This window comes from Tachypleus tridentatus, chromosome 11, assembly GCF_004210375.1.
Source record: "Tachypleus tridentatus isolate NWPU-2018 chromosome 11, ASM421037v1, whole genome shotgun sequence".
In the NCBI taxonomy this organism is placed as follows: domain Eukaryota; kingdom Metazoa; phylum Arthropoda; class Merostomata; order Xiphosura; family Limulidae; genus Tachypleus; species Tachypleus tridentatus.
In genome coordinates, this window is record NC_134835.1 from 76,947,171 (window position 1) to 76,972,377 (window position 25,207).

The 25,207-nt window shown below is 35.5% G+C and overlaps 1 protein-coding gene across 1 annotated transcript; it reads right to left on the bottom strand.

Annotated features, from left to right (window-relative positions):
• Positions 1 to 705: 705 nt before the first annotated feature.
• LOC143232515 (four-jointed box protein 1-like) lies at positions 706 to 4,403 on the bottom strand. The gene is made up of 2 exons (XM_076468079.1): positions 3,739 to 4,403; positions 706 to 3,376 (listed from the first exon to the last, which is right to left on the bottom strand). The coding sequence occupies exon 2, from the start codon at positions 3,330 to 3,332 to the stop codon at positions 1,518 to 1,520; it is 1,815 nt and encodes a 604-aa protein (XP_076324194.1). The 5' UTR covers positions 3,333 to 3,376; positions 3,739 to 4,403; the 3' UTR covers positions 706 to 1,517.
• Between the last annotated feature and the right edge of the window lie 20,804 nt (positions 4,404 to 25,207).

Sequence of the window (25,207 nt, forward strand, 5' to 3'; positions counted from 1 at the left end):
GGTACGAGCTGCAGAAATATGCCTTTAAAATTAGATAAAGCTCTGTGTGTCGTTTTTCAATTAGCCCACCACTAATTTCAGTTAGGTTTTATTATAGAGGACTAATTTTAGAACAAACCCATCAATGATTGATTTGTTTTCAATTTCGCGCAAAGCTACTCGAGGGCTATCTGCGCTAGCCGTCCCTAATTTAGCTGTGTAAGATTAGAGGGAAGGGAGCTAGTCATCACCACCCACCGGTAACTCTTGGGTTTCTCTTTTACCAACGAATAGTAGGATTAACCGTCACATTATAACGCCCCCACAGCTGAAAGGGCGAACATGTTTGGTGTGACTCTCGGATTACGAGTGGAGTGCCATAACCACGTGGCCATGCCAGACAAACTCATCAATCAATACTTGGAAATAAACAGTTATAGAAATCTACAGAATATATATTTAATGATATAGCTTCGAATTAAAATAATAAAAACTTAATTTCTTTAAGATACAGTTTAGTAAATTGTTATCATCTCATTTTGTATTAGGTATTCAACTTTGGAAATTAGTAATACGAATTTCTTTAGGCAGACTTAGTTTATTATTTAACGCCCCCTATTACTACACCAAACTTTCTCGCTTTAATTCACGTTAAGAAGAACTGTATATACAGTTTTGTGAGTAAATTAAATAAGATATTCTGACACCAACATCAAGCTTTCATTCTCTCATTTCGAAACGTATTTATTTATCATATGTAGTCTTTTTGAAATGTCAGGGATGCTTATGTACAACCGTATGAATAAATTTTGGGAAAACAATTTAGAAAATCGTAAACAAAAGTTGAATCTGATAAATGTATATCATATAGTTGTATATGTATATACTAAACTTTATACAAATTCCTCAAATGTTTGTACAACAGTATATTTTGTAACAATATACAAAACAACATTCTATGGACTTACCATATTTTTGTATCTTTTAAAACCTATATGACTGATGTCAGTTCAAAAGTGTATTTTATACTTGCTGGATGTGTTTTCAGTGAGTAAAGATTCACAAATATTTACTCGACGTAATTCTGAAAGCACAGTTTGAAGTCAGGAACATAAATACACTTTTGGTTACATTTACGAGTTATGTATACACAAGTCGGATTTTTTCGGGCCCCTGGTTGACAGACTAAACTGGACCAACTCTCAGCTATCTGTGAAACGCCCTCCCCTCCCAGATCGGGACACTTACACAAGTTGAGTCGTTCCTGCAGGCTATTACATTACACTTTGAAAAACACGTGTAAGGAAAACGGTTGTCCTGTTCTAACTGACAGATTACAAGATGAACATCAAGTAAGCAGACGCACCCAGCTTCAGACTGGCCGAGTCTAATCTAAAGTCCTGAGAGGTGATAAATTCATGGAAAAGAGCAGCTACACTTGCTTTGCAAGTGTTTAGGCTTCACTAACAAGCAAGAATTAACTTAAACCAACTAGTTGCTGCTTTGTAAGTTTAAATCTTGTCCATTGTCAACACCAATCATCGCTGGACACTGATACGTGGCTCAGTTGCCACTGGATTAAACCTTTCTTCACATTGTCGAATCTGATTATAAACTGTGTCAATTCTTTTTCTTAGTGTTTTTGAACTACGTTCTGGAAGGAATGGTAACCAATCAGACATACCTGGATCATATTTTAAAAAAGATTGTTTTAGGAGTTCCCCAATATTTTTAGCTTTATGCAATGCAGCTATAGATTTAGCAGTCCGTCTACGAAACACACACAAGGAATCTAGGAGAGATCTGTGAAAATGTTCATATTTGTCTAACAGTCGGTAGCCATGAAGAAGACCCGATTCATTGTCCAAAAACACCAGTAACCCGGATTGTTTGTGTTTAGCAAGGTTGTGTGTTGGGGAGTTCATCATCTCTGAATTCCATTGTTCGTTGTACATGTTGTTTACTACGCGATCAAGATTTGCTGTCAAATAATCAAACACAATTAAGTCAGACCATTGAGCGAGTTCCACCAGTTCGACCAGTGTTTTACCACAGAGATCTTCTGCTACTGGGAGAAGCTGCCGATCTTTTGTGCGGAAAGCAGGAGGGATGAAAGCAGGCACGAGATTGTCTATATACTTTGTCAGCACGATAGGCCTCTCGACATTCCACTGAGCTAGATGGAGCTGGGATAGCACGTGCTCCCACTGCCACTCCTGACCCCTGATAACAGCTAGCATCGACGGAGGCAAGTTTTCGATATTCAGAAGTCTGCTGAGATAGAAGGAAAATATCTCACCCTGGATTTGGTCGTTGTTCTGCCTGTAACGACAGCAGGACTTGTTTCCATTGTCAAATGTAACTAGCCTGTTCTGCATTCTACCACAGCCTTCTGATACTTTAACAATTCTTGTCTTGTTAACAAACCGATGCCAACTGTCTACACCTTCACTAAATCCACTTGGAATGAGCTTTTCCAGTTCTTCTGCCCAGTATATTCCACTGACAATATTAGTTACTTTCCGGAATTCTGACCTAGAGTACCCTAGATTTTGAACAGGGATAGGGAGTGACGGAAAAGCTGGCGCTGCAAGCGTCTGGGAGAGGCTATGGACACTGTTGCCGAGACTTATTTTGTTCTCCGTGGGAACAGAGACCCACGGGATGCTCCGCTGTTTTGCGGCAGTGAGCAAACGAACATGCGGGACGGTAGTGACAGTCTGGCCACCTCGTGCATTTTGTCCCTCTGTAGGCATTGAGTTAGTCACTTTGTTTGTTTCAGCGTGTAAAACTTCTATGAACCCTTCAATAAGGTTCGAGTTAGTCACACCATTATTTTCCGACTTTAGTGTTCGTGTTGGAAAATAAACTGAGCGATTTTTATTTTTCTGATAGGATTCGGAAAAATCAGTATTAGCAAAGTAAGTAGTAGACGGTGATTTTTCCCCTCCATTATCAAAGACATTATCCTGATCATTCGTCAACGACAAACGATTCTGTTTCACACGAAGATAAAGTTGGTCCTCTTTCTCTTCTTTCCCAAAATCTATACGGTTTTTACTCCCTTTTCTGACGCCGAAGTTCTGAGGATCTATTTCTGGACTAGGAACAACGACATGGAATGGAGCCTGGGTTACAGACTGGTTCTGTGTTAAACGTTCTACCGTGCTTCTCTGGCGGCCTACTTTACGAGAAACCGTAACTCCCGAGATAGGAGAAGACACAAACATATACACTGGTAAAAATATACCCAATAACATACCGATAGTAAAGGCTATCCCAGCTGAAGCTAAACACACACTACGAGTCCAACGTCGAACGCCGATATTTAGTGTTCCAGATGCGTTTCTCATGACTGCATTCGGTTTCGGTTTTCTACTTATGCCTTAGTAAATACCTGAATAAATTTCTCAATATTAGACATTCTTACCCAATATTGTGCTCATTTGTAAAACTTTAGTCTTAACTAAAGATAACACAAATTCCATTAGCACTAGTACTTGCACTGACAGTAATCGTCTTTTACATCTTCCAATAATAGATTTATTTTGTGGGGATCGTAAAATAACGTAATATTGCGTGTAGCATTTACAGTATTTCTATTTAAAAACTACCGAGAATTAAGTGATGAACATTGAACGATATTATATTCAACTGGTACTTATATTGTAACAGACCTGATTAACTCAGAAGTTGTGGTCATTCCTTTATGGTTCAAAACAATAAACACACTTCTCAACCAATAACAAGTCGACTTACTGTCCACCCCTGTAATCCATCTCTGACCACTGCGAAGACACCACCATACAATTCCAAGACTACAGATGTCGCTCGTTTGTGTCAGAGTTGGTGCGCGTTCCTCTGAATGGTTTAGTAAAAGACACTAGTCTAAAAACGATTGAGTGCTTTTGTGAGACTGTGTTGGATCAGTAAGGAACCCAGGGGTCCGTCTGTCCCTTTTCTGTGAATCTCAATCTCTTTTCCTCCCCCTCCCTCCCTCAGCTACACTCCTCCAATCGCAAACTTGGTCACTGCGGGAATTAAATATCACATCAGCGATCACCTGGTGGCTACAGTCTAAAGCCCGATCACCAGAAGACAACGGGAACTGGTGCAACACCATGAAAACATGTACACAGTATTGATACTGTTAAACGGAACATGTTTTTGTCAATCGGTTAGTTATCTCCTCATGAGATTGAACACAAAAAAGCACTTTCATTTAATAAATATATCACTATTGAAATCCTTCTTCAGCTCACGTGTAAGGCTTAGCTGTAGTGGTTTAGTGAACGTGTAACTACTTCTAGCAGCTTTTACTAGCTAACTTGTAAGACGCATGTATTTCGAAGCAGACGAACTCGAAGTTGCACAGAAGACGTTAGGAAAACATTAGTACGCATATCGTTTCGAGGTGAACTCGCGTCTGTGTGTGTGGTTGGGTGTTCTAATACTCGAAGAAACTAAGCTTTCTCTATATGACGTCACGTTTCAAAACGAGGCTCATTCAGTCTAAAATTTGAATTATTACTGTGAGTATCGAAATGCAAAAAAACAACAACAACACATTTTTTAATTTGTTTTATCAACCACGCACAATCAGTAAGGATCTACATTAACTTTCATCTGGCAGATATGATATGGAATCTATTAACGTGTGAATGTTTACTTTCTATTTTGCCCAACTGTACGGGTGCTAGTATTTCGGTTTTAACTCTATGGATTTTAAATTCGTGCTTAACTCAAACTCGACAAACCATATAAGCACTTGCTGTTAAGGTACTGCTGAGAGAAATAATTCCTAGATATATTTTTATTTCGCATATCTATAAATATCGATACTTCTTATTTTTTACTTAGATAATTCACGTGCAACAGTTTTATATTATAATATTTTAAACAAGGGAGATTTGGGCTCTGCCTCAAATAAAAATTAAGGATTTTTTCGCAATGTGTACAACTACAGTTTTTCTAACTTTACGGGGAATACAAATGTCACTTACAAGCTTATGAAAATAACGTTCCTACTTATTCTTTTTCAAGTACTTTTCATTCGAAAAAATAAAATACTCTTTATAATGCTTTGAATTATCTTTAGGTTTAAAAGGTAAATGTTAAATAACTAATAACTGTTAACAATGCACTGTTGGTTGAGCTAATTAAACTGTAAAATAGCTACTTAGATTTTGACAATTATATGTGGTTGAAATAATATTATTTTATGGTCTTATAAGCATTGGAAATATAACAGACTTGATAAATAACGCAGTATTCAAAAATGTAATAGGCCTAATGTTAATTTTTCATGTATGTATAGTAACAGTCTCTTCAAAACTGGTGTAAAGTATTTGTAGTATTTTTAAGTCATCTGAGGTTTAGTACAGAGTACAGTATTTAGGGTATTTATAACTCACTTCTCATAAATGTGATAAATAATACAGTATTCGCGATATTTATAATCCACTCCCCATAAATCTGGTAAAGAGTACAACATTCACGGTATTTATAATTCACTCCCCATAAGTCTGATAAAGAGTACAACATTCACGGTATTTATAATTCATTTCCCATAAGTCTGATAAACAGTACAGTATCCGCGGTGTTTATAATTCACTCCCCATAAGTCTGATAAATAGTACAGTATTCACGGTGTTTATAATTCACTCCCCATAAATCTGATAGATACTACAGAATCTACGGTCTTTATAATTCACTCCCCGTAAGTCTGATAGATAGTAAAGTATCCACGGTGTTTATAATTCACTCCCCATAAGTTTGATAGATAACACAGTATCTACGGTATTTATAATTCACTCCCCATAAGTCTGATAGATACTACAGTATCTATGGTATTTATAATTCACTCCCCATAAGTCTGATAGATAGTACAGCATCCACGGTGTTTATAATTCACTCCTCTTTAGTCTGGTAAAGTACTTATAGTATTGATATCACAATCGCCTGAAGTCAAATGTAGAATGCAGTGATTTCAGTATTCATAAATTCACTTATCTCACATTTAGTCCAGGGTGCAAAACTTGTGGTATGTATACCTCATTTAACTCAAGTTAATGTTGAGTACGATACTTGTGGTGTTTATACCTCAGTCAACTCAAGTCTAGAGTATGATAACTTTGGTATGTATACCACAGTCAACTCAAGTCTAGTGTAGAGTACGATACTAGTGGTATGTGTACCTCAGTCATTTAAACTGGCTTAGAGTGTAGCTGCTGCAATATTTCACCTCAGACACCTGAAGTCTAGCGTACAGTTCTTGTTGTATTTCAATTCTAGTGCACAGCACGGCACTTGTAAACTTCAACCACCTCACTTTTACTGTATTCGCAACATTTATACCTCATACTTTATAGTCCAGTTTAGATTGCAGTACTTGTGATATTTATACCTAATTCATCACACCTAGTGCATAATGCAATATTTATTCTCAGTCACCTCAGTACTTGCTTTATTCACATTTCTGTCACCTCATGTCTACTGTATAGTGCAGTGCCTGAAAAGCTAAGACATTAGTTATCTGAAGCTTAATGGAAAATATAGTAGTTGTACTGTTTATATTTGAAGTCTAGAGTGCAATACTTGCGGTATTTATAACTTCAATCACTTCTTGTTTAGTACAGATGAGTGTAGAGTTTACAGTATTTATAACATGAGTTACCTCAACTATAATGTAGAGTACTGTAATTGTGATATTTATAATTTCAAATATAAGGTAATTGTATTAATGAAATATTTAGATCCTATTAAAGTTATTGAATTTTATTTTGTTCAAAACTTTTATTATTATTTAAACTTAAATAAAATGAAGTTAATATTATGCATTTAAATTGATACCTTTTTTCTACACACAATAGTGTTACTTTGTGTTTACCATTTGTTATTTCCCTACATTATTTAAATGGTTTTGTATACCCTGGTTTGGAAAAGAATTTCTAAATTTTTTCACTTACGCAGATGCACGTGGTTCAACACAGAACATCAGCAAAGAAAGTGCCTAAGTTCCTTTCATCTTATTTACATGTTATTCTGGATCATTCACCTAAAATATCACAGCTACTTTTTCATGGAAAAGATTTCCATAAAGTTGTACATACTACGTGAGAGAAAACAGCAATTTTATTTTCTAATGACAGCTCATGGAATCCTCTCCGAAAGATAAAACTGTTATTTTTCCATAGGAGTGACTAACATTCACACTACTGCAACATTTTGATTCAATGTTCTATCATCCTTTCCAGCTTTTTGAAGCTCATAAGTCATTTCAGTGGCACTTGGCCAACCAAAAGTGTAAAATTTCTGCCTTATAGGAAGTGTTGATAGCAATCGAACCCAATTGCAATCTGTTCTTTTTTTTCTATCTTGTGAAGTATCAACATTCAGTAGTAATGAGTATATGGATTGCATGTGCTATCACGTATTCAACTCTTTCCATCAAATATGAGAACAATTCCCCAATTCAGCTATCATTAGCAATGGTGTCCAAGAAAAACTAAAATTTCTATTGTATATATGCTGGCATGAAGCTTCAATTAAGTATGCTTTGGAGACAAGAATGCTTACTCTCAGTCCTTAGTCACTCTAAAATATACATCAGTCTTAGATAGAACAGATAGGTTTGTAACAATTTTGGAGAAGTTGGCTACAAAACATCAATAGAACAATGCAAAACCATGAAAACTGTAGACTTCCCATTTGGTCATGAAATGAGGTCAGTCTGCAAACTGTTGTAATATCTGGAAGGTCAGAAGGAATTCCTTTTGTACTCACAATATAACCAACAATTCTTTCTGTATGTGCATAACTACACAGTTCTCTATTTTTAGCTTTAAATCTGCTATTCTTATTCACCATAGTATTATGCACAAATTATTTGTAGCAGACTACGTATGGCCTAACAACAAAACCTCATCGATATAGACTAGACATTTTTCCCATTGCAGCTTCTTTGGTGCAAGCTACATTAATATCTCAAAAAGGATGAGAGCAGTTACTGAACTAAATGATGAGATGTTGAGCTTACAAACCATCTAAAGTGCTGAAAGCAGTTTTGATCTGTTTTAATCATTCAGTTTAAGTTGCCAGTACTCAAATGCCAAGACATTTGTCCATCCACAGGAGTGGGAAGACATCAACATGAATTACACTATTAATCTGTTACAAATCAATACAGAATTTTGATGTCCTCTTTCCTCCTGTCAATCACTTAAGAGTATATGATTATTTCCTTTAATATCAACAGTACTGAAGTGTTGCAAGATATCTAGTCATCAAGGGAAACCTGTGCGGCAGTTATGTAATTGCACAAGCATTAAAAAGTAATTTGAAAAGTTCTTTAGCTCTCAAAAATTATTTCAGACTGAAAAAATATGACATTTTTTAATACATTAATATATTTCTTTTCAGTGTTAAATGCGTGATTAATGATTATTCTCGTTTCAAAATAAGAGATACTTCAATCCTAAAGTAAGATTCAACTTGCCGGTGAAAAATATTAGTGTCTATTTTTAAACAATGTGCTCGATTTTACTGCTACCATTCCCAACAGAAAATAACTGTGAGTCTTGATAACTGACTCCATCTATTTGCTATCCCTTGTCTTAACAAAGAATGTTTCAAGAATTTCATTTGTTGAGGTGAATGTAGTTTTAGCACAGAATATCAATCACGAAAGTAGCCAAGTTATTAGGTTTTTGTCATTATTACCCATTACCCTAGGTCTTTCATTTATTGAAAATGGGTTTGCTAAAATTTTAATTGCTATGTGAGAGTAGAAAGTGACCTTTTCCACTATCAAACCATGTGACCTCTCGAGAATATGACGTCACTTATTTTTCGATGGGAAGGATCAACAGTTTCTTGGATATAACATGTGCCCTGCCTAAGAAGAATAGCGTAGACGTTGTGTGTCCAAAATGCTATCTTTTTACGATCTGAAACAGATTTCTAAAAATATTCAAATCTATACACGCAGAGTGCTATGTTCAGTCAAGACGCTGTCTTTTGTGAATACACACTTTGAATTTTGACATGAATAAAGATTTTTTTTATTATACATCATATCAGTTTTCTTTCATTTCTTCAAGCTCATTTAAAACAGATACGCTCCACGATATATTTCCTGTCGAACTTCCTGTTGTTCTGCGGAAACAACCAGATCACTTTAAGAGGAACTTCGTGCGCCTAAGAATACCACATGGGTTTTGTACCTTGGATAGATCGTGGCCATGGAAAGCTTTTGAATATTAAAATTGGGACACATTGGTTGGTTTTAGTGAGATTCAAGTATTTGCCTAAAAATGTTTCTTTTATTCTGAACACACACATATACATATATCAGGAACAGCACAAGAAACTGAAGAAGGGGTAAATACTGGAGGATTATTACTGTCTAGAAGCTTGGATACATTTCATTCCACTTTTGAAAAGATGAGTAACGTAAATGCAACTTTTGGATTGATCGTTGTTTGTTTTTTTTTGTCAAGTAACAATTATCGAAAGAAATCCATTTTTCTCGGAATATGACGGTCAATCCCAATATTCGTCGGTAAAACAGTTGCCCAAGAATTGGCAGTGTGTGCTGATGACTAGCTGCCTTCCCTCTAGACATACACTGCTTAACTATGGACGGCTAACACAGGTAGCCCTCGGGCAGCTTTCAAAACAACCCAAACCTCGAAATGCAATCTTTAGGAGCAACACGGTGAAATAATTCGAACAACAATATCTTTACAATAAAAACACGTGAAGAAATCGGCGTCTCGTAAAGTATTTTCCAGAGCAGGTATTTGATTACAAACCTGAAAGCCGGTTAAAACTTGGTCCTCCAACAGGTACGAAATAAACTGGAGTCTGACCAAGAAAACCTAGCTGTCATCACTTTCATTGTTCTTCCTGCTGTTAGGGACATCTGACGGCCCATGATGCCTAGCGAGAAGAACGAACAAATGCGAAATGAATGTGAGCTTTATCGTGTTTCTGGTCATTGTTATTGTCAAATGGGACACGTGCGCTAGAAAGGTTTCGGACACTTCGAGACGCGTTGAGACATTTTTCACTTTTCTCCCTTTCCGATATAACTTCTACTGCTTTTCTCATTGCTCTGCTTTACGTCACAGATGTTTATGCCAAGTTCATATGATGGTTTCAATACTGAACCAATTCAAGTTGTAGCAGACTAGTGTAAAAATGTCATGTGTGTCAAACAATAACAAACATGCAATAAATAGAACAGAATGAATTTTTAAATTTGTTTGTCTGTATGTCTGTAGTTAAACACAAAGCTACACGATGGGCTATCCATGTTCTGCCCATCAAGGGTATCGAAACCCGGGTTCTAGCGTTGTATGTCTGCAGGTATTACCGCTGAGCCACTGGGGTGAGGTGTCAGAAGAAACAAATTTCCTCACATTCAAACCTCATACGTACTTTATGGTAAATATTGTAACAAATGTTTATAACATAATTTATTTGAATGTCTGATGTTTCAAACTTCAACGGAACGTAAGTTTCACATGTACCATAGTTTAACAAACCATAGTATCAAATACATTAAATATTAACAGTGTTTTTATGTCAGTTAAACGTTTGTTTAATCACTCAGAAAGTCCTATTTTGATGTGTTTTAGCTAGCAGTATGTGTATTATTAAAACCAGAATTATAAATAACATTAGAATATCATGCCCCACAACAGCACACTCTGTCGGTGGTATGTCATATAAGTGAAGAAAATTAAACAACAGGAAAAATTGTAAAGAGTTTTATATTCCATTTAATAATTAAAAGAAGAAAATTCAAACTGTATATATATATATATATATCACGTCTATGTTCTCAGAATTATATATTCGAAACAGCATAAGTTACACATTGAAAATAAACTTTAACAATACATTTCCGTTTATGATTATCAGATTTCCAATTATTTCGCAATACTACGTTTCCATGTTAAAATATGACGTAGGAAAGCTTTGAAACGTTTATTTTAACTCTATAATCATTAAATTTTAATGTGATTGACCAACGTTTACTTTCAAGTAAGAATGCATTTGTGTGACGTCATTTAAACTGATTTTTAATATACATTTTTACAGGATTTAAAAAAGTGTCTGTAAGGGAGCTTAACCATTTACTATTCAAACTACAGATGTGGGATTCTGTTCTTAACCGAAAGTATAAGCCAGAAAACTGAAACGAACTCATTCAATGATTAAAATCGTTTAGCAATGATTCTCGCATTTACATTAGAGTAATGAATTATCATAGTCTTATATTTACGTGACATTCGTGATTTGATTATTGATGTTCCTAATTATTACATTTTGTAGTATGATCTTGTAGTAACTGTAACAACTTATATTGATGTTTATATAAGTAAACAACATTGTAGTCTGAGAATATAAAATATGTAAACTGTCTTCAGGAGTGAGTCGGAAATGTATTTGGTCTTTACTTATTTATAGTTAAAGAGAATAGTTTAATATTTTAAAAACAACTATACCGTAAATAAACGATAGATCTGCTATTTCAGCATTACTGAGTTTAATCCTAAGGGCAATACCATTGTTTTAAATAGTAATTTGAAACAACGCATTTCTTTAGTGTCTTGTGAACTATATCAGTGCTTTTTCCATCACTGAGATATGTGTCTGAGCACTTGCACATTCGTTTAATGATGGGAGGCTTAGCCTGATTGGCTGAAATTTATCGCTAGGGTTGATATTGTTTGACAAAGCTACACGAGGATGATCTGCGCTACCCGTACCTAGTTTTGCAGTGTAAGACTAGAGGGAAGGCAGCTAGTCATCACCATCCACCGCCAACTCTTGGGCTACTCTTTCACCAAAGGATAGTGGGATTGACCGTCACATTCTAACCCCCCCACGGCTGAAAAGGCGAGCATGTTTAGTGTGACGGGGATTCGAACCCGCGACCCTCGTATTACGAGCCGAATGCCTTAACCCACCTGGCCATGCCGGGCCTATGCTAGGGTTGAAGACTAGTTGTTTTTGTTTTATTAGTTAAAAATGGGTCTTCAATTGCTATCATTGTATACAGGTTAAAGTGTCTGAAAAGTTTCAGGATACTTTCTTGGCCGTCTTTGTCAATGAGCTATTAATGTTAGAAACGTTACCAGGACTTGATAACACGTATAAATATGAAACATTTAAAACAGCACTACAGGTTTAAAGCTAGTATATTTTGTTTAAAATCATGAAAAATAATATTAGCTCTAAATCTATTATCTATATGAATCACTTTCATGCAAATACGCGTAGAAGAAACTGTTTACGTGGATGTAAGGATTTATACATACTTTGTTCGAATCAATAGACTTTCGTAAAAAAAACAACTTCTTATGATTTGTTTTGTCAAATCTTCACGATGGTCCATGATGAAGTTTTCAGGAACGTGACAATAAAATAATTACTGATAAAACAGAGAGTAGTTGGCCATCATTAAATATGTTTCATTTACCTGTTGTAGTTATTTAGGAAGTATTAAAACCTCTAATACAACATGTGGATGTGGTAGGTACCTTTTGAGTCAAACTACGAATATTATTACAAGCGTAAAACTAACTTACGTGAGAAGACCAGTTGAACATCACATCATGAAGAACGAACACCAGAAAGCTTAAGATAATCTAGATATATGGTAGGGAAGCACGCACACACACAGTATGTAAATCTGAACATTTCACAAAGCCAGAACGTAGTTTTGGATAGAGTTCTTATTTTAATCTTAAACTATTGTTGTTTCCTTTAAAGCTACAAAGTGAGTTAACCTCTATTGTCTTAGACTGCACAGTGTTTTTATTTTGTTTTCTACAGAAATGTCTAGTCTGTTTTCTTTTAGTGCTACGTTTAAATAATATAAGAGCTGTCGTAACAAAGGAAAACCTAATTTACAACTTCTACTATTTATTGTTCTGTTATTTTGTAAATGTTTACATTGCCCCTAAATCTAACCTTCGATTATAACTAATTTATCTTTCTCACTTGTTATTGTTTTCTCAACAGACATTCAGCTTCGTTGTAACTCCGTTCATTAAGGCATTGATATTTTTATTATGTTATATAACAGAAAAGCAACACAGAAAGCACTTGTCACGTTCAGTATTTAACACAGGCTATATCTGCAAGGTTCTCTGAGTGACATTAAACTTATAGTAACCAACTTTTTTTCTGTTAAGATCGACCTTTTCATTATGAATTTACTGAGGAAAATCAATTAAGCCCAGTTTTGTTCTCAGGACTTCGACCTGCGAGTGAACAAACATTCCTTTGGAGCTGGGAGGCTCGTGCACTTGTTTCACGTAGGTACCCCTACCTTCGCGTTCCCAACTATCACTACAGATAGAAACTATGATTTATGGAGGACATGGTTACTTCACCAGGGAGGGTGCGACCGTTAACAAACTCCCTCGGACTGGAAACTTTACAGTCACCGCCAAATGGCCACCACAGTATGGTTTTTAAAGGAATTGAAAAAATGTCATGGCTGGTTTCAGAGAATAACTGAAAATATATACTGACGTATGAAATGATTTATAATGGTAGTTACTTACAGATCGTTACTTGGACTTGATGCCTTAGCTTAAAATGTATTGTCTCTAAACGTCATTTTTATCGATGACTTACTGTGTGCTAAATATTCAAAAAATTCATTATTTTTCTATGATAATTACAAACATTCCCAGAACTTGTGACTCAGACATCAACAGCAAGTGTATATTGTTATAAAACTAATTACCGTTTAGCATTGTAAAGCTCTGATGACCTATTGAAGACATATTTAAAACACCATTTCGACAGACAATCCGAGCCATCCCTACATTGGTAGCGCTACCGCCTGCTTAATTAAACTGTACATACGCACTCACTCGAATCGTTTAAAACCTTCAAATTAAAAATACTGTCTGTTAATCTGTTCACAGGAAAATTGTCTGAAAATATCGCTCAGTATATAACAAAAAGAACCTACAAAGTCTTCTACACTTATGCAAATATTAACACATTAAAATGCGATTTAAAATTCATTTCTAAAACAGATGGCGTTGGTATAAGTAAAGGCTTTAAAACAAGTATTTGTGTTTTAATTATATACATATATTGGTTGTTTTACAATAATTTTGACATTTCTTTAAAAAGATAATTTTATTCATCAAAACACATTTTATAAATTTATGAATTCAGAATAATACTAATCACTTTACGATATGTATTACTTAACGTCATTTCCGTTGTTTTCCTTATTAAACTGGTGACTTTGAAAACCCTAAGAGACACCACAAACTTTTACTTTGATTCTACGTTACCATAAAGAATAAACAAAAAACATCGCTAACTTAAATTTTGGTTTAGTCATAAGTTGACTCTAAATATTTAAAAGATGATTTTACAAAACTCACATGAGGTGTTAAAGTATGAAGTTTTGTTTTTGATCAGATAGAGAACACACTGATGTCAAGTTTCTTTTTCTGCTTGGTTTCATTGTCGTTCATTACACGGGTTGAGGAATCTTGTCAGTTGTTATCATAATAACAATATAAACCAAACAATCTTCATAATATTTGACCTCTGAACGTAGAGATTTCAAAATACAGACTTTTGTGTATGTTTTTACCATTTTTTTTCATTTGTTAAACATTTAAATAAATTACTGATTTTTTAAAACATACAATTCAATTACCAAAATAACTTTAATGCCCAGTTATTGTGTTCTAACATTCCGAGAGAAATTAGTCGAGTGTTAAATATGGCCCCTAATACCAATATGTCCTCTAACTGCGTCTTAGTACCAAGTTCAATGACCGTGGTTGTGTCATTCAGATTAATCAGTCACACCTGTATAAAATCACTGTTTCAGGGGTGTTGGTCTACATCTAATCAGATTATCAGGCTAGTGGCAATTTATATGGAAGCTAAGATTAGGTTCTTCTTAATCTTTCTAACAATCGGGTGACCGCCAAACGGTTAGGTTCTTTGAAGATTTTTCTTTATATAGCTGTTTAATTTAACTACCTCTCCCACTAGCTCACATTTAAATCCTGTAAACAAATAATCTTTGCTGTTATCTTAATATAAATCAATTTCAGAACTATTATCGTTCTCAACTGACTTTAGTTGTCATCTCAAAATACAAAAAGTGATAAGGATATAAATGTGATAAAACCAGTGCCCCATGCAGATATGCACCAGCACTTCCTTAGTGCGGGATATAAATGTAATTAAACCAGTACCCCATGCAGATATACACCAGCACTTCCTTAGTGCGGGATATAAATGTATTTAAACCAGTACCCCGTGCAGATATACACAAGCACTTCCTTAGTGCGGGATATAAATGTAATTAAACCAGTACCCCATGCAGATATACACAAGCACTTCCTTAGTGCGGAATATAAATGTAATAAAACCAGTACCCCATGCAGATATACACTAGCACTTCCTTAGCGCGGGATATAAATGTAATTAAACCAGTACCCCATGCAAATATACACCAGCACTTCCTTAGTGCGGGATATAAATGTAATAAAACCAGTACCCCATGCAGATATACACCAGCACTTCCTTAGTACGGGATATACATGTAATAAAACCAGTACCCCATGCATATATACACTAGCACTTCCTTAGTGCGGGATATAAATGTAATTAAGCCAGTACCCCATGCAGATATACACCAGCACTTCCTTAGTGCGAGATATAAATGTCCTAAACAGTACCCCGTAAAGATACACACCAATATTTCTCTAGTATAAGTCCTAAGCTTATGTACAATTGTTCATTGTGTTTCACAGTTGTTCTAGCGGCCCGGTATGGCCAGGGGGTTAGAGGCACTTGACTCGTAATCTAAGGGTCGCGGATTCGAATCCATGTCCCACCAAAGTGACTCTTTCAGCCGTAATGACGTTATAATGTGACGCTCAAATCCACCGTTCGTTAGTAAAAGAGTTGCCCAAATATTTAGCGGGTGGTGGTGATGACTATCTGTCCGGAATAGCCAGGTGATTAGAGCTCTCGACTCGTAATCTTAGTGTCGTATGTTTGAATCCCCGTCACATCAAACATGGTCGCCCTTTCAGCTGTGGGGGCGTTATAATGTTACGACCATTCCTTGGTAAAAGAGTAGTCCAGGAGTTGGGGTTGAGTGGTGATGACTAGTCGTCTTCTCTCTAGTTTTACAAAATTAGGGACAGCTAATGCAGATAGCCCTCGTTTAGTTGTTCTTACTGCTGTTTGCCTTCTGACTTACTTGGGCTCTATAAACTCATATGTTGTTCAGAAATCACTTTACCTACTGAGAAGAAGAATACAAGTTGTGGATACGGGCTTGTTAGTTTCTGATATGTACGCTATTGAATGATAACTTCAAAGAAGAGATATAATAAACAAATGAACACACAAGTGTTTGGGGAGTGTAGAACCATAATAATTCAGTATTTGATATCAATTAGAAAGTTTATTAATTATAAACGAAGAGTATTAATTTAAGGATTCAACTACCGAGTTATCCATGTATCATATGATGTGGTTTTGGATTTTCTCATGTATCTAAATTCTTTTTGTTGTTATTTTTTAAAGTTTTGTGGAAAATAAAACTTTCGCTAAAATTATGACGATTTTTCATTATTGTTGTTCATTTTGTTTAAATACCAGCACCAAACTGACTATCTTGTGGTTAAATATACAAAATGGAACACGAAGTGTGAGAAAATTATGCTTTTTTAACTTGCAGTATTTCTATAAATTGTAAAATGTCACAAAATTAAGTTTTAAATAACTAGTTTTTAACAAATGTACTTACAAGTTCAATTTTAAATGGGTCGGGCAACCTGTAATTAACGCGCCAGACCATGAATGAGAAGATACGTGGTTCGCGTGCCGCTGCTGCAGAATCTCTCTCCACTTGTGCCATTCAAATCCCACCATTCGGTTGAAGGAAAATAAGAGTTAGCAATGGACACTGTTTAGTAGTTACAATACGGATACAGCTAGTGTACACAACTTTTCTGTAGCTTTGTACAAATGTCCGAAGCAAATAAACAAACATTTTAAAGTAACAAATATCATGCTTGTGGAACAATACGAAGACACTGGTTATTACAAGCTAATGTCAATAAAATCGTATTACCTTATTACATTTGCAGAAGTAACAATATCATTGTTGCTAGTTTAAGCTACAGTTGCTAGGAGCAAGAAAATCACTGTAATGTCAGTAGCAATAGTTGCTAGGAACAAGTTGACTGTAGTAAGTTACTAAGGCTGCAGTTGCTAGTAGCAACTCATTCATGTTTGATTATTGCGGCTACAGTTGCTAGGAGCAACAACATAATAATTGTTTATCTTAGCCGTTATAAAAACGTTCAGTGTTTGGCCTTGAGCTTAGACCTGATACTTTTCCACAGTTTTCTGTCCATTGGTTTGGATTCCCACAATCTCTTCAATTTGCTATCAAAGTTAGTAAAAGTAGGTAGGTTACATATATGAAGAAAAGCCCTTACAACTTATGAACTTTATAGTTGCTAAAGCGAAGACAGTTTAAAAGCCACATACACGTTTGCGTATTTTCCGTATATTATAAAACCAAACTAGAAGAAAACATATTCCTCATAACATTCTTGGGTCCCGGCATGGCTAAGCGAGTTAAGGCGAGCGACTCGTAATCTGAGGGTCGCGGGTTCGCATCCCCGTCGTGCCAAACATGCTCGCCCTTTCAGACGTGGGGGCGTTATAATGTGACGGTCAATCCCACTATTCGTTGGTAAAAGAGTAGCCCAAGAGCGGTGGGTGGTGATGACTAGCTGCCTTCCCTCTAGTCTTACACTGCTAAATTAGGGACGGCTAGCACAGATAGCCCTCGCGTAGCTTTGTGTGAAATTCAAAAAAACAAACAAAACAAACAAACATAACATTCTTACCCTGAAAACTATAAACGCACGAGCATGAATATTATATAATTTCAAATTAATTACAAAGTAATTGCAATCTACTCGTTGCATTTGGAGAGGAATAACTACACTATCATTTAGTATGAAATAAACCTATGATTTAAGGCGATACAGCCCTTAATTTTTTTGCAAATGGATAAATTGCCTTAAATTATTGAAAAACTAAAGAAAAAGGAGACATCTCTTTTGTATTTAATGAAATATCTTGTAACATGAAATATTCTATAACAGGAAGAGATGATTGATTTGAATATTTCTATAATGTGTTTGAATTCAAGACTCATAATTTGTCTTTACGTGTGATACGCAGTTGTCAACATATTGCCATGTTTTAACCTTATCCTTCATCTATCGAGTGAGAACAGTTTTTCTTATACAACATTAAAATGTTTATGTGTTTTGGAGTTAAGGTGGTAATGCCTCTACATTTTTTCTATAACCTACTTAACTGAGTATCTTTGACAATACTACAGGTTATCGCAATGGAACAGGAATATCACGACGTAGGGACGGTACTGTAATTCAATGGAGGCAAGTATTTGGGAGTGTACAAAAAAGCGAATAAGTTTTTACGAAAATGGGCCCTACAATATTGTGTGACATTATGTGAGCTGAGAGATTTTTGCACAATATTTTGTTGTGCAATTTTCCTAGACTTCTGTATTGTTCAATAAACATGCTACTCTCACTTTTCGACGGGAAAACAACTGGTGGTAGCAAACTGGAATTGTTCACTTTCTTGAGATAGCAGGCGGGAGAAGGCTCGTGAAGGGTGCGTGGGTTGCCATGACAACTTTAGCTCATATGAATTAGAACAGGCAATTCAAAATGCCTGAAGCAGGGCATAACCTGCAATCAAATTCACTACCGAGATTTTATGTTGAGCTGGCTGAAATTTATGTACCCTCGAAGCATTCAAACTCTCAAGAAAATTACATGTGAGAAGTCTTTAGCAAGAAAATATCTGTGATCTTTCACTGGTGGAACACAAATATAGTCTAGCTCGACCCACACAAACTTAAATATATTCCACCCGCAATATTAAGAGGAAAGGCTTTAATTATATATGTCGAACTGACACGCGTGCTGTTGACGAGATATTTCTAATGGCAGCTATAAAATGTATTCCCGCCCCTTTGTTTGTTCGCCAAGCCTTCCTTCTTTTGCCACGCTTTACGTCGTAGTGAAAAAATTTTGACGAGGTTCACAAATTTGGTCGAGGTCGAATCAACTTCTAACCTGAAAGACTTGGTGTTTATTTCTGCTACGAGTTTTGAACGGAATGTCTAGAACTTTAATAAGTGTCTCTGTTGATCATTTTGAGCAGGATTAAATCGTTTGTTTTTTTGGTGTGTTTTTTTTTCGTGCAGTAGTGCTTAATGTTATTAAAGACGATGAAGTTGTTTGAATTAGTGCGCTCACATAAAAGAAAAAAGGAAACGCTTGGAACTTCGTGAAAATAATAGAATTAATACTTTAGTTTAATAGTTTTCTAAACGCTAGAAATTTAATATTCGGAATAATAAAAATATTAAGTTAGTTTTTGTTGGAACGTAATATGTCTAGTAACGCGCAGTAAGTAGGATCAGGAGAATTTTACCAAGCATTTATGTGAGTTAGGGTTATGTATTGTTTGTTTGTTTTTGAATTACGCAAAGCTATATAAGGGCTATCTGCGTTTGTCGTCCTAATTTAATAGTGTAAGGCTAGAGGGGGGCAGCTAGTCATCACCATCCACCACCAACTCTTGAGCTACTCTTTTATCAACGAATACTGGGAGTGATCGTTATATTACAACGCCCTTACAGTTGAAAGCGTATGTTTGGCAGGACGTGACTCGAACTCGCGACCCTCAGATTGAGAGTCAAGTGCCCCTAACCATCTGGCCATGCAGGCTTTATATTACCACCAGATGCTATTGTCGAAAAGGATCAGAAATTTGTTAAATTAGAAGATCAATCAGCAATGTTAATTCTAAGACTCTACGATTGAAAGGAAAGCAGAATGTGGTATAATATTTCAAACACACTACATATGTCGTATCCACTGTTGACAAGGCCTTTCGTCTATTGCCTGGCCTGACATGGCCAGGTGGGTTAATCCGAGGGTCGCACTAAAAATGCTCGCCATTTCAGCTGGGGGGGGGGGCGTTACAATGTGACGATCAATCCCACTATTCGTTGGTAAAAGAGTAGCACCAGAATTGGCGGTTGGTTGTGATGACCAGCTGCCTTCCCTCTAGTCTTACACTGCTAAGTTAGGGACGGCTAGCACAGATAGCCCTTGTGTAGCTTTGCGCGAAATTCAAAATTTCTCTAAAAACTTTAATTACGTCATAGCAGCTCACATGACGTTTCTGAGTTTTTGGTTTCTTTTCTTAAAGTACAAACTTTTGGCTCATAGCTTCATCTCTTGGCCAATTTCAAATCACATTGCAGCCGCAGTTATACAAACAAAAACGAAGATTAGAGATAATAAGTAGAACCTATGGGTTAAATAAGAAATTAAAACCTCGTTTATGTTTTTGTGATTCGAGCAGCTCGGCTTTGAAGTTTGTCTTATTTTCGGTTCTTTTTTCTATAAATTGTGTTCTTAGAAGCAAGGCTTAAAATATTCTATACCCAGTGGCTGAAATGATAGGTTTAAGATCTGTTGAGATTCGTGAATGAGAAGTTGACTCGCTTCTCAGACGTAAAGTTAGCCGCAGAGATCACACATTATTTGCAAGTGAGATAAGTTTCTTTGAAGCAAGATGATTTAGGGCCTTTCTTGGAAGTTCTTTGAAATATGACTGTTGCATTTGTATTAGAGGACGATTACCTGTTTTAGGTAAGGTCACTGTATATGATCCAACAAGCCTTGTTTGCTAATATTTCAATCATAAAAATGGGGAGTTTCTCAGTATAGTTTGAAAACTCGAAAAACTTAAGCTATTTAATGTTTCATTCTAAGGTCTGAATACATTGTTGTCGGTACACACATGTCACTTATAACAAAAGAAATTTAAATGGTACTCATTATAACATTTTAAACATAAACAGCAACGAAACATACAATATGTGTACGACACAACATGAAGCGATCTATCAAAACATGCTTTTTTTCAACAAGAAGTAGGTGAGTTGGCTGTTAAGTGGATAAGATGACTGGATGAGAATAAATAAAACTCCTCTGATTGGAGTGAGGACATATGGACTTTGGATAACCTCACTGTTCAGTGTGAGTTGTATGAATATGGACTTTAGATAACCTCACTGTTCAGTGTGAGTTGTATGAATATGGACTTTGGATCACCTCACTGTTCAGCGTTAAATGTGTGAATTTTGACTTTGGAACACCTCATTGTTCAGTGTTAGTTATGTGAATATGGACTTTGGATCATCTCATTGTTTAATGTGATAATGGACTTTGAATCACCGCATTGTTCCATGTTATTTGTGTGACTGTTTTGCCTTCAAAAGAGGTTGTTAGTGTAATGAGCAACATTATATGTATATTTTAATCATCCGAAAATGAGGATAACTCACCGTGAGGGTTTTCTAAATGTGCTGGGCATGGCGAAGTAGGAACTCTTGTTTTAAAAGTATATTTCTCATCGGCCTTTTTTTTTAACGAATCCTTATTTCTGCTCAGCCTATGAGGTGTATTGTATATAGTCAGTAGAAATCCTTCTGATGTTAACAGTTGTGAGAGCCTGAAATACACAGATATCAAGAGACGGTCATCACCTGCCAAGGAGATGTTTATGTCAAGAAATTAAATTGTTTGTTGAAAACCCAAGTAGTGTTCTGAAGTAATGTACACCCTGACGAAATAATCCATAACTTCAATCATAGACATATACCAGAGCCGTCGTCAGTGTACCTCTAGCACAGATTCTAAAATGTTCTACTGTAATTTTAAAACAATAGATCAGAATAAATAAATCCAATAATGGATCTCGTACTTTCATGGCTATTCCCTTCACCAAACTGTATAAATAAATTTTGTCGAAAGTGAAAACATTGAATTAAACAGCTGCTTTTATTGTAAATGTATCATTGACAGGGGGATTAAAGAAAGCTCTTTTGTCAAGATAATATTTTATCACACTTATCATGTACGATAAGCATGTAAAGTGGTGTTATATAAGGTGTAAAAACAACAAGAAAATATTTTGTCGACAGCAAGCTTCACCTATCTTCTGAATGAAGAAGAACACGTAATATGATGCTGGTGTCTTTAAGCTGGAAACTGAGGCCGCCTGGAATGTGAATAGACTTAATGGGATGTTTTCATGTCAACACGTTAGTTCTGCCAGGACTGTCTGGCTAATAATTTCATTTACTAAAACACATAGTTTACAGTGTTTTTAGTAAGGTTGCTCGCTCACATCGAAAGTTTCTTGTTGGTCTATGGAGCACAAACAGTCTATTGATAGTTAGAGAAATAATTGTTGAGATTAATACAGGATGACGAACTTTCTAACTTACTGAGTTCTTCCAGAGAAAGTTACCACCTGCGAGTAGTTCGTATCCCACCATAACATTGTATCTCCACCTATGGTCTCTAATTCATGTGTTTAAATATTTGAAGCATTAATTCAGTTATTTTACCTTGTTATTTCTATTTTCAGCTCTACAAGTTTCAGCTTTTACTTTCAGTTTAAACTTGTATATTTTATTTCATATGTTAACACTATTTTTTATGATAAAACAGTTTTTCTCTTGTCTGAATTACATATTTGAACGTATGTTATAATCACAAAGATAACTTTTTACGATTAAATACTAAGTGATATTCAGTGTGGGCTATAATGTACAAATAAATTACACACACTAAAGATAAAAAGCGTCCAACATATAGGAACAAGCTAAAACGTGTTCCTGCAAGGCTAAGTGGTTAAGGTGCTTGACTCGTAATATGAGGGTCGCGGGCTCGAATCCCTATCACACCAAACATGCTCGCTTTTTCAGCCGTGGAAACGTTATAATGTTTCGATCAATCTCACTATTCGTTTGTAAAAAAGTAGCCCCAAAATTGGCGGAGGGTGGTGATGACTAGCTGCTAAATTGGAGACGGCTTGCGCAGATAGGCCTTGTGTAGCTTTGCGCGAAATTACAAAAACAAACAGCTAAAACGTACCTCAATAAGAGAAACTTCTGCGAAAGTAGGACCAGCTGTGATGGTGTAGTCTACCAGATTTAACCTCTATACTTGCATGTCTCACCTATGGAATGAAATAAATGATTCTGAGAAGCAATGAGAATTTAAACCCACCCACAACTTCTCACGTAGAAAACTAACCATTCGCTCCTGTCTGCCAACAGTAACAAAATCTAAAAACAAAGATAAATAAGCAAATAGAAAAACGTTAGGATGAAAAATCAAAACGCCCCAAATTTTGTTTTAGTTAAAACAGCAGGCGTTAAATTACAAATACCGCAAAATAAAGCAGCTTGGTGTTACTTCCTGTGCAGCAAAAATGAAGTTGAATTCAGGATAGATTATAATTCACAACATCATATCTTGTTCAATGTACCTGGTTGATGATTCTTAGGCAAATTAGGATCTAAACTGAATTTAGCACCGAATAAGGGCGAAATACAGGTTACGTCGACAGTCATTTAAAAGTAGCTTTTACTTTTTTGACAACTAAACTTTCCTCTTCAAGTTCATACCACTAAGAAAAAAAAAACACTTGCATCGTTTATTTTGTTTTGTTTTGCTTTCTTCATAGTCATTCAAAGTTTGTGGTACTGAAAATGTTAACAATTTTCTGGGAACTTCAGGTGCTTTAGAATCAAACGTAGTAAAAGCTGATAAATCTATAGTGCATAATGGTTGATATAAAACAAAACATTTACTTCTTTTAATACCCAGCAAGACTAATAATCATGCACTTTTTATTTATAAGGAGAAAAACTGTACACAGAAAAAGACACAATAGTTTTGTTTGTGCTTTTCTTTCTTTTAATTTTTACAAAAAAAATACCGTTTTGTTTGATGAAACATTAGTACAAACTGATCACCGTAGAGTGATTAGTAAAATGTATCACCGAAAATTAACATTTCAAATCCCATAATAGCTATACCTATGAATGATAATAAAATCCAATATTTAAAATAATCCAAAACCCATAATAGTTACACAGTAAAACCTAATATCTAGAACAATTGTTACAACTGTTAGTTGAATAAAATAATGGAATTTACTCCCAATAGAAGCAAGATACCACCGTCTCACTCCCTTACAGTGGAGGATTTAAAGTTGTATGGGCTAATAATTTTTGTGGGTCCTGCATCCTATGTAATTTTATGTAGAACAATTTATCAATGTACCCTCATTAAGACCATGGGCCCTGGGGGTGAGTCCCCTCTAGCCCCTACCTAAATACGCCACCACTCCTTTATTATAATTAACATAACTATTCTTTTTCTTTGTAGACAGATAGATATATGTGATAATGTATCAGTATACGTTTCGATTGTTATACTTATTTATTTATTATTTTTCGCTAATATTAATTGATACTATGCCCCCACAGTGACACAACGGTACATCTCTGGACTTATGATATTAAAAACCAGGTTTCAATACTAGTGGTGAGCAGAGAATAGATAGCCCATTTTGTATCTTTGTGCTTAATTAAAAACGAAGAAACTGATATCATTGTGTCAGTTTCATTCAGCTACAATCCTGAACTTCCTTCATTGTTCTATTGTGTTGCCCCGTATTTATAACAGAACGATGGAAATTACAATCAATAGACAATTAGAGTAGTGTATTTTACTTGTAGGCATTGTAAACTTGCGTTAGGGTTGCCATGGTTATTTCTACTCTTTGTTGGTCCGGAGATTATAATGGAATAAACAAGACTCTGTCTTTTGAAAATGACTAAATACAAATTATTTGTTATAAAGGTGCCAGCTGGGAATGATGGGGAGAAAAACTAGTTATAGCTGCTGATGAATCCAGTTGAAAGCTTAAGGTAAATTAATTTATTAGTCGAAGATAAACCAGGCAATTGTTGGTGATAAAAATATATGAGCTCTAGATAGAACAGCCGGCTACAGGTTGAGAATAAAAACCAGTTAATTATTGGTGTTGCTGTAAACGTAGGATAACCCAACTCGTTGATGGAAAATAAACCAGATGAATGAAATTCATACAGGTATTAGCTAAGATGAATCATATGGAAATGAGATAGCTGATTAATTTATGATCAAAATAAAACTAACGATGGAATTGTTTGTTACATGATGATAAGGTTTGG

Bases quoted from the DNA above. Each gene is read 5' to 3' on its own strand.
- LOC143232515 (XM_076468079.1), bottom strand. From the start codon at position 3,332: ATGAGAAACGCATCTGGAACACTAAATATCGGCGTTCGACGTTGGACT.